Source organism: Pteropus medius, unplaced genomic scaffold (assembly GCF_902729225.1).
Source record: "Pteropus medius unplaced genomic scaffold, Ma_sr-lr_union100, whole genome shotgun sequence".
Taxonomy (NCBI): domain Eukaryota; kingdom Metazoa; phylum Chordata; class Mammalia; order Chiroptera; family Pteropodidae; genus Pteropus; species Pteropus medius.
The window spans coordinates 2,485,705-2,498,299 of NW_024342471.1; the positions used below are offsets into that span (position 1 = coordinate 2,485,705).

General features: G+C 40.2%; 1 protein-coding gene across 3 annotated transcripts in view; it reads left to right on the top strand.

Moving 5' to 3' along the window:
* Positions 1 to 12,595, top strand: part of SLC23A2 (solute carrier family 23 member 2) — a 110,780-nt gene that overhangs the window by 55,216 nt on the left and 42,969 nt on the right. For all 3 annotated transcript variants that reach the window (XM_039863783.1, XM_039863782.1, XM_039863784.1), the window contains 3 exons: positions 4,526 to 4,624; positions 10,105 to 10,221; positions 12,263 to 12,420. In XM_039863783.1, coding sequence (XP_039719717.1) covers positions 4,526 to 4,624; positions 10,105 to 10,221; positions 12,263 to 12,420 — 374 coding nt within the window. The remainder of the gene's footprint in view (positions 1 to 4,525; positions 4,625 to 10,104; positions 10,222 to 12,262; positions 12,421 to 12,595) is intronic.

Sequence of the window (12,595 nt, forward strand, 5' to 3'; positions counted from 1 at the left end):
GGTGTCACCATCACCACCGTCATGGGACACGTGTGGGAGCAGGAGCACATACAAAAAATGGTTTTTAGTGTGGGCCTGTGACAGTCCACCCAGCTCATTAGGTTAGGTGCCAGGAATGGGGAGAGATGAGCCACCTTCTGGCTCTTCTCGAACAGCAAGTTATGCTGGGGGACACGCTCTAGAGACACACCAGGAATCCTGAGCTTGCTCTGGCTGCTGCAGCCCCAGGACTCCCCGGTCCCCCCGCCCCGAGACAGCTGAAGAAGTTAATTTTTTAGGCTGTACCAAGATGACACAGACTGTGTAGCGCAGGTGAAGGAGCTGTGTTTTCGGCAGCAGTGTTGGTTACTCCAGATGACTTTGCTTGCATGTGACCACTGGGTGTTCCCCAGGGGGCTGTTAAGTTCAAAGAGGCACTGAAAGCAAGATTAGGGGCTTTGCTGCCTCCATCAGCTTGTGTGTTGCTAGTGTTACCTTAGGTCTTCAGCTGCTTTTTGGGGGGAGTCAATCTAAGACTGACAAGCTCTACAGGTTTAGCATATGTTGTATTATAGTCACTTTGATTTATTTTTTATGGTAGTTTGAGATTTCAAATGATATTGAAAGTAGTTGGTAAATTTTATGTTCATTAAAAAGGCACTTGAGTTAAAGGATAGGAAATACTAATCTTGATATCCTTCTTCTTTATTTAAAGCACATTTTAATTGTGGAGTAGATATGGATACCAGTGGAAATAATCCTCCGTGTGTGTGTGTGTGTGTGCGTGCGCGCGTGTATAGAGCGAGAATAGTGTGTTACCTTTTTATTAAAAGAATAGAAAGCAGTTAATTTGGGGAACTTTATTACTACTTGGAAAAAGACTGTGTTAGTATAAATTGGTTCGCTTAGCTACTGGACACATGACAGTGGAAGGTAGATTATACCCATGTAGATGCTAAATTAAGTTCTGAACCCTCTGATCAGAGGAATGGGGTTTCTCAGGTACTTTGTACCCTTCACCTTACAGATGTCCACAGCCCCCGATTCACTTTAACTTGTGTTTGAGTAAACAAGTTACTCATTCCATCGTTACTTTAAATTGGCATTATTGTGATACTGGCATTCAGCGTGTCACTCGGTGGCTATTGCTCCTGTTACACTCCTGCTTCCTGTACATTTGACCATTTCAGGATTATTATTCAGAAACACACACTTTAAGCATTATTTTCTTAACTTAGATGAAATAAAGCAACAAATACATTCTGTTTATTGAGCAATAGCAATAGACACTCCTATACCCTAAGGCAACATAGCCCTCCATATTGGAGACAAAATCAACTGGATAAATGTAGGCAGAGAAAATCTGCTTTCATAGCTGATTGAGTGATTGTATAATATTAGTTTGGGGGGAAATTTTAAAGCCACAAGTTTGCTTTTAAATACTTTGGAGGGGAGAAAGGACTACTTGTTCCCAAAGATTTTTTAAATCTGATATATGTATTCTTGTAAAAACTTGATCAATTTCCTGAGACGAAAGATGCCAAGATTCTCCTCTGTTATCTGTGATGCTATTAATAACACAAAAGAAAACCCATTTGTATTAAGTTTGAAAGCTTTCCAAGACATCTTTTATTTCCCAGTTGAAATAATATTTAGAGATTCAAAAATGTGAAGCTTTGATAGTGTCAGGAACATTTTTTGTCTTTTTCTCTTAAAGTTTATGTCTTTCTTGAAGAACTGATTGTAACATTTGAATTTTAAATTTTAAATTAAAAAAAAAAAAAGAAGACTATCAGAATAGCTCGCTTAATAAACCAGAGGAAAAGTTGTAGTAAAACAAACTAGAGTTTTACTCTCTGGTGCCCTGATGCATTCTGTGTTCAGTCAGAATTAACCCTGCACCCACTCTGGTTGGAACTCCCCGTTGGGCAGGGAGAGTATTGCATCCTCATCGCCTGAGCACAGCAGGTGCTCAAACAGGGTTTGTTGAAAGACTATGTGAGCCTTTTCCTAGCCTGAGAAGCATCTGCATTTTATAGTACTTATTTGTGTGTGTGAATAGAATTACTCAGGGGAGGAGTGGGAGTTGCTAACTCCTTCCAAAATTTCCTCTTTGGTGCCACATACACAGATTTAAAAAATATTGAGGTGAAATTTACACATCAAAATTAACAATATAAAAGTGAACAGTTCAGTGACATTGAACATATCCACAATGTGTGCAACCATCACCTCGGTCTAGTTCTCAAACCTTCTTATCACCCCAAAAGGAAGCCCTGTTTCGATGAAGCCTTTGCTCCCTTTGGCAACTGGTGATGAACGTGGGCGAAGGTTACTCTTAGCTGGGACAGGATTTTAAATCAGTTTTGGGTTTCTCTGATGATTTAGTAACTAAACACTGTTTTAAGTCAGTTCATCCTGAGTGTTTGTACCTCTTGGCTTCTCAGTGGGTTGAGTGCTGCTGTGATAAGACTTGGAGCATGGTTCTAATAGTAAGTTAGAGTTTTGTGTTGTGGACTTGATCTTGGCTGGGAACCTGTAGCCTGCTGGCAACTAGTTTTACAAACAAATGCCACAAACCCAACTGGCTTGCATAAAAAGCTGCAGCATGCCTTAGAGATAGTTTTAAAAGTAACTCTTTATTTGATATGATATAAGAAAATTTTGCCCTGTAAGAATTATGTACCAGTTAATTGGGATCTTTGGCTTACTTTAAAACTAGCTTCAGACTTGAGTTATAATGTCTGTGACCTTGAATGAGAAATTAAATTTTTCCCTGGCCTGATTTCCTCAACTACAAAAATGAGTGCATTAAATCTCTCTGGACCCGCACAATCCATGCTACATTGCTTGAATCTTTGGTCTTTTTAATTTCTTCCTGTTGTAAAAATAAATTGTCCTCATTATAGAAAATTACCGACATATATAAAGGTAAAAAGAAAGCAAAAATGGCCCCTCTGATTAAAGACAGCTACTGTTAATATTTTGGTGTACATCTTTTTTATTCATTTTAAAAAGCAATATATGAATAACACACATACATACTGATACTGGTTATAAAAGATCTAAATGCTAAAGAATGTTTGGGAGTGAAAAATGAAAGGTGCCCAGCCTTATTTCTTGTCCCTGGGAGAACTTTCATACTAGTTTGTGACTTTTCTGGATCCTTTACCAAGCAGGGAGGTTATTAAAATTTTATTTTATGTTTTTAGCCTAATAAGATAATTCTAGGCTTACTGTTTTGTGATTTTGGGGGGGCAGTATTTCTTAGAGTTCTTTCTTTGTCTGTACACCAGTTTTATTATTTTTATTGGGTGAATATTATTCTTGAAGTGGATACACCATAATGTAAAAATGTCTGTCTTTTCGATGAACATTTAGGTTGTTTCCGAGTATCCAGCATTTTAAATCATGCCGCAGGCGTTAACCTTGAATGTACATACCACTTGCATGGATATTTCTGAAGGATAGGTTTCTATGAGTGTAATTGCTGGCTCCAAGAAAAGGCCCATTTTAAATCCCAGTGCTTAGTTGCCTTTCACAAAGGCCATTCCACCGAGAACATAATCTCTCTAATAACTTAGAGTAGCTTTTACTACCTTGGTCAGTACCAGATTCACCTTAAAATTTTTCTCTAATTATGTTAAAAAATGAGATTTTAATGGTCATTTCTATAATTTTCGATGAGATCGAACAGCTTTTTGTGTTTTGTTGGACATTGCAGTTTTTTTTCTGTGAATTGTATACTACCCTGTGCCTTGGATTGCCCTTGGATTGTTCGTGTTATGGGTTTGCAGGTGTTCTTTATGAAATTTTAATACTAATCTTTTGTTATATGTTACACTGTATGTTCTCTTATGCAATCACTTGTCTTTTACTTCTCTTTATTGTAATTTACAGTACCAGAATTTAAACTTTTTATATACTTTGCCTTTTTTAATATATATATTTTAAAAATGTAGTTGTGCTATTATGCATACGTATATTATTTTCTGTATTATTTTTTTCAAGACAGGCAGCAGTACCCATGGCCGCTGTGCACCTCCTAGAGAGGCATCATTAGTAAGTTAGGTGAATGGCAGTGCGTGAGTGCTGTAACTAGCACGTTACATCCCCTTGTAGGGATGACACAGTAGACATCGTTATCATCAGGCTTTTACTTGGAAAGGAATCTTAACCAAGTCAGCTCAGGATGCCTCTTTCCCACTCAAACAGCAGCTTTTGGGCCATCAACCAAGCCTTTCCTGCCACTGGAGGGTGCAGGGGATCATACTCCTTGTAGTTTCTTTGGACGTTCCATTCCTGGTCTCCCTCCATGGGTCATGCGGTATGTTTCTCCTCCATCAAAAACACATGCAAGGTCACTGATGAAGCACATGTTGGTTGGGAGTTTCATTTAAGAACTCCCCAAACTTGGCTAATTCATTAGGTTAAAAATGCACAGTTTTTGTCTCATGAGGACTACAGAAGACTTTGGGGGAAAATATTTCCATACAGCAGAGAGCTATACGGTGAAACAGCCTCTAAATGGAGTGTTTCTCTTCAGGTGGTGATAAATGGAGGTGCCACATCCAGTGGTGAACAAGACAATGAAGACACCGAGCTTATGGCGATTTACACGACAGAAAACGGCATCGCAGAAAAGGTATCCACTTATGTCACCCCTCCCACTCCCCCACCGCCACCGTCTCAGGTCCCATGCAGGAGCTGTGTCCTTCATCTGGGGTTTCGTGTCTACCCTCCTGAGTGGGTGTGGGTTTGTATGTGGGTGTTCTTTTTATAATGGAAATAAAAGGAGTGATGAGGAATAGAAGTTACTAATTTTTGTCTTCATGGCAGATAAGGCGAGTCCTATATAAGAGTTCTTTATATATTTATTAAAGCCTTAGCCAGGATGCCAGAGGGAAGTGATTAAGAGTTTGGGTCTGGGGGCTCTGTGACACACCCTGCAGGAATTACTCTGGGCATCAGTTGCTTCACTTCTGAAATGAGACTAAACATACCAGCATTCGTCTTAGGGCTGTTGTGAGGATTAAATGAAATAATACATGTAAAGTGATTAGCATTGTCTGGTACACACTACGTACCAGTGACCAAAGGAATGAGTGAAACCAGCAAGTAGTTTTTGTAGACTTATGAAAGTGCCTTTGACAAAACTCTTTGACCAAAGCAATGGAAATCACACACTAACTTGGGAGAATCTTTTTTTGCCTCTTCCCATCTCGACAGGAGAGAGCTGCGCCCAAAGATGGTCCAGATGCCTGGATTTATTTTTCCTTTGTCTCTACCACCGTGCCTAACACGTGCGAAAATTATACAAAGCTAAGAAAATAATTGAATCATACCTTGTAGTTGCTGCTCTCCCATTTTCTGATATTTATGTGGCTGTGAAGAAATCAAGCCAGTCTTTTTCTTCTTATCAATGTCTTGATCTTTTTTGCCTGTCTTACAGATTATTTATCTTTGATATTCAATAACTTTACTTAGATATGCTTTGATGCTGACCATTCTGGGTCAGTTTTTTCTGGCACTTCCAATATTTAACATCAAAGCTCCTGTTACTTTAAAAAAAGCTGCCTTAAATTATATCTTTATTTTTTGTTCTAGTCTATTCTTTTGGGTTTCTTATTTGAGGGCTCTGTGTGTATTTTGGATCTCCTTTGACGGCCGTCTCTAGCTATCACTTTTCTCTAATTTTGTTTTCCTCTTACATTGTATTCTCTTTTTCCATTTCTAGTCTGTGACCCTTCTTTTTTCATGTCATTTTTTCTCTTGTTCTCTTAGCACTTTCATTTTTTTTCTTCTACTTCTGTCCAAATTCTGCCAACTCATGTTTTATTTCGCTTTGTCTTTACATTTCTGTTTTAAGGTCTTCCTTAATACAATTGATGGTTTTGAGTTTTCAAAATATCTGAATATTTTTTCATTAATTCACTGAGTGCTTAGTGGGTCTTTCTAATTTGTAAACATGTTTTTTAGTTCTTGGAAATTTTTTTCTTTATTATTCCTATATTCTGTTTTCTTTGTTCTATACTTCTATTTCTGTTATTTTGGGGAAATATCTTTGACTTTTAGGCCTTTTGAATTTTTTTTCTGTCTTGATTTTAGTTTCTGAGACCTTTTACGGTTTATTTTTGTTTTTATTTACCAATTAAAGCTTTTTAAAATGACGTCTCTTTTTCTCCTAGGTTCAAAATATTTTTATTTTTGTGAAGATACAGGTTTCTTTTTTATTTTTAACATGTTCTCTTCTGCATTGGCCTTATTTGCTGTTTCTTTGGCTCTTTTAGAGGCTTCCTTCATTGTCCCAGGGTTGTGAAGTAATAAAAAATAGGATTGCAGGGTCATTGTATGTGAGTGAAGCTTGTCTACTGGTGGGCCTTGACCCCGAACAACCAGGTGGAAAGCTGTCTTGTCACTGTGGGGTCCAGATGCAACGTATTGTTTCTAGGGCTGATCACAGTTCCTCTAGAAAAGAATTTTCTGGTCTCCTCCTCCCTCTGTAACCCAGCTTCTGGTGCTCTGGAAGCAGACGAGGATCCCACCGTTCATGTTTGCATTTAAGCCCACATCGTATCCCTGAATCTGAAGTCTTTCTGGTTTATATTCTTCAAACAGTACCTTGTGCGTCTTGAAGAATAAGGACAGCAGTAGGCAAGAGGATGTCTGATTGGATTGTGGAGTTAAAAATCTATCTTCTTCCCATCCCCATTCTTTCTTGTACCTTCAAGCATAGAACCTTTCTGGGCTCCTGTTGGTCAGCCAGCTCACTTCTTTATACTCTCCTTCTATAAGCACTCAGGTTGTAGATTCATTCTCTCTCAAATGGATCACAACTCATGTGAATGCTTTACATATTCCAGAAATGTATGAATCTCATTTTTCTTTCTCCTGTTCCTCTTCATCCTTCTAGGTTTGTGTCATATTTATTCCTTCTTTGAGCTTTTAAGAGTTAGCGAAAATGAAAAGTGGTTCATCTACCATGTTTAATTGGAACTCAAAAGCTGGTTCTTTAAAAAAAACTGATGAAGGAGGTATAAGAAATGTATAAGAGAATATTAGCTGTGACTTTATAATGATCAATTTGAAACTTTATAGCAGAGGTTGGCAAGCTACATCCTGCAAGCCAAATCTGGCAAATAAAATTATTTTTGATCACAGTCATACTCATTTGTTTACTATTGTCTAAAGTTCTTCTGCACTACAGTGGCAGAGTTGAGCACTTATGACGGACCCATTATGGCCCACAGAGCCTAAGATACTATATAGCCTCTTACAGAAAGTGTTTGCTGACTCCTGCTCTAGAGGAAATTATTTCCTAGAGAAGAAGCACTGCAATGAACCCTCAAAGTGCTAGACTAGATAAATAACCATAGATGAGATCAGGAAGGTTATTAATGACTTTAAGAGGCTCCAACCAGAGAACTGAGTTCTGAGTTCACTAATCTATGAAGGACAGGCAATTTCCTTGTTCTTTAGATTATTTCAGACCATAGAATAAGATGTAAACGTCTTTCTAAATGACATTATTAAACTATTAATGCAGTCCTCTTTTAAAGAAACCTTGCCTTTGGAGGTTCTTGTTTTGGCAGTTTTTAAAAATGGTTCATATTGTTCATGCAGTGATAACTGAATGTAGTACCCTAGCTCCCAGTGACCAAACGTGCTCCTTCTTCTGTCTCAAGGAAGGGCAATGTGGCATTGTCTGACAGTTAATTGATCCCCTTAACCACACAGTTCCCTACTCAATGTCATCTTAATACCATTTGTGAACATTTACATTAGTTCCATTGCTGTGTTGTAGAACCACCTCATTACTGAGAGAGAGAGTGAGGAGAGAGAGAGGAGAGAGTGTGTGTGTGTGTGTGTGTGTGTGTGTGTACACGTCTTAATTTTAGCCTGAGAGAGGACAGATTCACTCTTTAAATTTCTGTTCATTAAAACAGTAATTAAAACTAGCTATTTTGGAATTATTAGAGTAATATTGCTCACAATATTATTGTAACAGGTCGTACTAGTCTATTAATTGTATCTATTTGCAATTATTTCTTGTGAGCAGCCATACTCCCTACTTATAAGACTGTAGATAACATGATGGTATTGAATTGTCCTTTGTATAGAGAGTCTAGTATTCATAGTTGCATCATGTCAGCAAAATGGTCACCAGAGATTTCCAGGACCCAAGTTCGGCATTTTCAAATCAGGTTCAGGGATTTGCTTAGGACTCAAAGAATTCAGAAAAACTGTAACACTCATGGTTACAACTTATTTCAGAGAATGGATACAGATCAGAATCAGTGGAAAGAGGCACGTAGGGAAGAGTACAGTAGGGAAGAGTACAGGTGACACCAGCACAAGCTTTCAGTTCTCTTCCAGTGCAGTTGTGTGGGCAGCACCTTATTTTCCCAAAGACAATGTGTGAAGTGACAGCACTCAAGGAGTGTTGCCAGCCAGGGAAGCTCACAGGGGCTCTGGTGTCTAGGGCTTTACTGGGGATCAGTCAATTAGGTATGGCTGACCACCGTGTGGCTGACCTTAGTCACGGAGGTCCCTCCAGAGGTCAGACTGATGCCTCATAGCCCAAGGCCCCCACCACAGATCGCATCATTAGCACAGTCTGGGGCAGTCCAAGGCTTCAGGTAAACAAATACACCCTTAAGAGGAAGGATGTTCCAAGAGCTCGGAGGTTACTGCCCCGGTGCTCGCAAGGGCCAAACCTTTTTCTGAAATGCGTAGGTTTTGGACATCCAGACCTGCTGAGTTAATTCTTTACTGTGTATCACCACGTATCAAATTCCTCACATACATGTACTTTCTCTACCACTCCAAGCAACACATTTTTAAAAAACGCACATAATCCATTTTAACCTTTTCAACCATGCAATTGTGCCAATATCTATTGTTTGAATGGAAGAAAAAGTTCTGGAAAGGTCATATTCAAGTCACATTTGGATCAGATCAAATATCAACTTACATCAGATATTTACCATTAGGCTTTAGAAAGTGAGCCTGGGTTGCGTCACATCTTTCATTCAAGGGTATTTGGTCCCTAAATCCCCAATGCCCTTGCATGGAAAATTGAGTGATAAACATATGGAGTCAGCATCTTTCTAGGGACCAAATCCATCTGATAAGAGGACACAAATTGGCTAGATAAGGTCAAGAGTCAGAATGTCGTCCGTCGTCATCTTTTTTGTGGAACATGTTTTAATTTTGTTTCCTGGTAGGCACTTCACTTGTTAGATTGTAAAAGATTTTTTTAAAAAATGCACATCTCAGATTCCAAGAAATTGTTCATAGGGTTTTAGAAATCAGCAATTTTGAGGCTCCACTGGGGAACACGAAGTTACTTTGAATTTTCTGTGTGGCTCAGGCACTGGATGAGGTCAGAAGTGATGCTGATGCCGACTGGGAAAGTCTGGACTATAACCTAAGATGTCTGGTCTTCAGTGAGGATTTTGGCTTAAAAAGCATGCGACACTTAACATTTAAAAAAATCTTTAGTAATAGCAGGGGAGAAAAAGAAAAAAAAAATTGCCCACTAAAGTATAAATACATTTTAGTCTGTTTTTTAAAAATATAATTTGAGTCGTCACGTATCTATATACTTTTAAATTTTGTTCTTTCCACTCAGCATTGTGTCCAGCAGTAGTGTTTTGGTAGAAGGGTGTAAGGCTTTATTTTCAGGCACAAAGATCTTTCTCATTACAGGGAACGGGATGGGGTAGGAGGGGCAGATTAGTGTTCTCTGTTAGAAAGTGGTTAGCATTTTATATTATTTCTTCATTTGGGGTACCACTCAAGGACTGATTATGCCAAGATATCACTCCGTGGTCTCAACCTGAGAGCATCCTTTCCTCACAGGCAGTCCCAAGGCTTGGTGAGAAGCTCTGAGCAAGCTAGGTGCTCTTGGGGGTGAGTCAGTGCAACGGAACTCCCAAACTCTGAAGACTGGGTGTCCCACTGAGTGAGAGGCTTTAGCATTCTGTTAAAGGTAGCCAAGGCTTATTTTACAGGAGAGCGGCAGCCACTTTCTAAAGTCTTTTTTGAGTAACAGTGGCCTGTACTTAGCTGAGTTTAGTTTGTGCTTTTATTAAACAACAATTTTGTCCCTCTCGCTCACAGAGCTCTCTGGCTGAGACGTTGGACAGCACTGGCAGCCTAGACCCCCAGAGATCGGACATGATTTACACCATAGAAGACGTGCCTCCCTGGTACCTGTGCATATTTCTGGGCCTGCAGGTAAAATGCTTCCTTTAGGGTGTAACCACCAGCAGATACTTGAATTATCTGTCTGGATTTTTTAAAATTCAATTTCGATTTTTATTTATTGACGACTTCACTATAAATTAACTCTCTTGAGAATGATGAATGGTGATTCACATCGATTTCATAATAGTGAAAAGAAGAAAACGACAAGGAGGAGTAGGTTAACCAGGGAATGAAAGAAGGAAAACATCCAGGGAATAAGGAAGTGACGTGGAAGGAAGGGCCAAAGATCACAGACACAGAAAGAAGGAAGAATAGAGGGAGGAGGAGAAGAGTAAAGAGTTCATTTTCATCTCTCATTCCTTAGTTAACCAGTCCATAATCGCGGTCCCTTCGTCATGGAATAGGGGTTACACTGAGAAGTACCATATTGTCCAGGACAAATGGGAGGTTTCAGTCCTGTTTTTAAAGGAAGACAAACATAGTCGTGACAGCAACTGTTTTTCTCTGCTGCAGCTTCCAGTGGGAGCAGAGCAGGGAAGCTGCCAGGGGAGCAGAGAGGGGACGGCCTAGGGGATGGGGTGGAAAGTGACACACAGTGACACAGTCTATGCAGAGCTCCTCATCTTTGGTACTTTCTCCCATCTTTTGGCACCTTTTTCCCACTTACAGATTGAGGTGGGTTTCAGGGGAAAGGACACGCGATGAGAAGCTCTTTTCCAGGACACACACCCCTGGCCTGTGTTTACTCTGGTTGACTCTGTTCGGAAGTCTGATTTGCCATTCCTCCTTTCTCAGATTTGAATGATCAGTTCAACCTGGGGTAGTTCAGCTTCTGAGACAGTCTCAGTGCCGACATAGGTTTATTCACTTGGAGATGAGGCTGTACTTGCTGACAGTGATGTTTTGGTCCTGTTTTCAGCCCCCACCCCACCCCCTTTAGCTCTCGAAGCACTGGGTAACCTAATAAAAGGGGAGTTGTGACTAAAGGAGCTGAGTGGTTTTGGTGGATGCTTTCTTTACCTTGGATCGAGCATCCCGAACCAGATTCAAGAAACTTGCTTTTTAAAATGTTTATATTATATTTGTTTCCAGAAGAAGTCTTCCCTGGTCAGATGGGATTGGGAAACCCTGTATGCATCATGCCCTTCCTGATATAGTGTTTGTAAGCTTGTGAGAAGCTCTGAGAAGTCCTAGGTGGGAATGTTTTTTTCCTGCATAAAACACCTATTAGTGTTACGTAGTTGGGTTTTAGGGGCTGCAAGCAACACATTTTGGCAAACAGGAGCAGAAATGGGGAACTATTGGAAAGGAAAGTAGAAACAGAAGTAGAAACTGAACAAGCAGGAAAGGAAGTGAGCAGGGATTGCTGCAGATGACCTGCCAGGGTCTCAGGGAGTAGAGGCGGGGCCCCCAAAGGAAGAGTGTGACGGGCTCTTCCTGGAGCATCCCCACAGCTCTGGTATGCCCTTAACCCTTCCCCGATTGTTGTCAAATGCCAGACCATAGAAAAAGATGGAAGACACTCTGTGTGATGAACTTTAATCCCCAGACTTGAGAGAATTAAAAAAAAAAAAAAAAGTTGACTATCTCGAGAATACAGATGTAAAATTCTATGTAAAATATTGGCAAATCAAATCTCAGAAGAAAGATATGGCAAGACTGACTAGGGTTTATTTCAGGGATGATTCGGCACAGTACAATTCATGTTCATAGGTCAGGGGAGAAGGACCTATGATTTTAGCAATTGCTACTGGAAAGCATTTGGGAAAAAAGCAAATAATCTCAGTAAGTCGTATAAGTAAAATATCGCCAGTGCTTGTATTGAGTACTTCTTCATGCTTGCCTAAATTCATGTGAGCAATAAGTAATAACACCAGGTGAGTGTTATAAGACAAGGAAATGCAATGGAAAGGAGAAATGCTGAAAAAGAAATATGATTTGGCATCTAATATGTGTGTACTTAGGAGAACCAGAGTTTCTTCACGTACGTTGAGATAGGGAATTAGGGTAGAACCACCAGAAAATGAGGAAGGGTTTATTGTCTCCCCTTCTGCCTCTCCGTCACCCGCAGCACTACCTGACATGCTTCAGCGGCACCATCGCGGTGCCCTTTCTGCTGGCCGATGCCATGTGTGTGGGGTACGACCAGTGGGCCACCAGCCAGCTCATCGGGACCATTTTCTTCTGCGTGGGAATCACAACTTTACTGCAGACAACGTTTGGATGCAGGTGAGATTGGGGTACTAAATTGAGACACTGAAGCCCCTGGAAGGCACCTAGCAATGCCGATCACCTAGGACCACTGACTGGAGTTGGGGAGGGTTTCCTAGTTAACCTCGCCCCCCACTAACTCCCCCCTCTCCCCGCCCCCAACCTCCACCATGTTTCTTCTCTTGGCGGATGG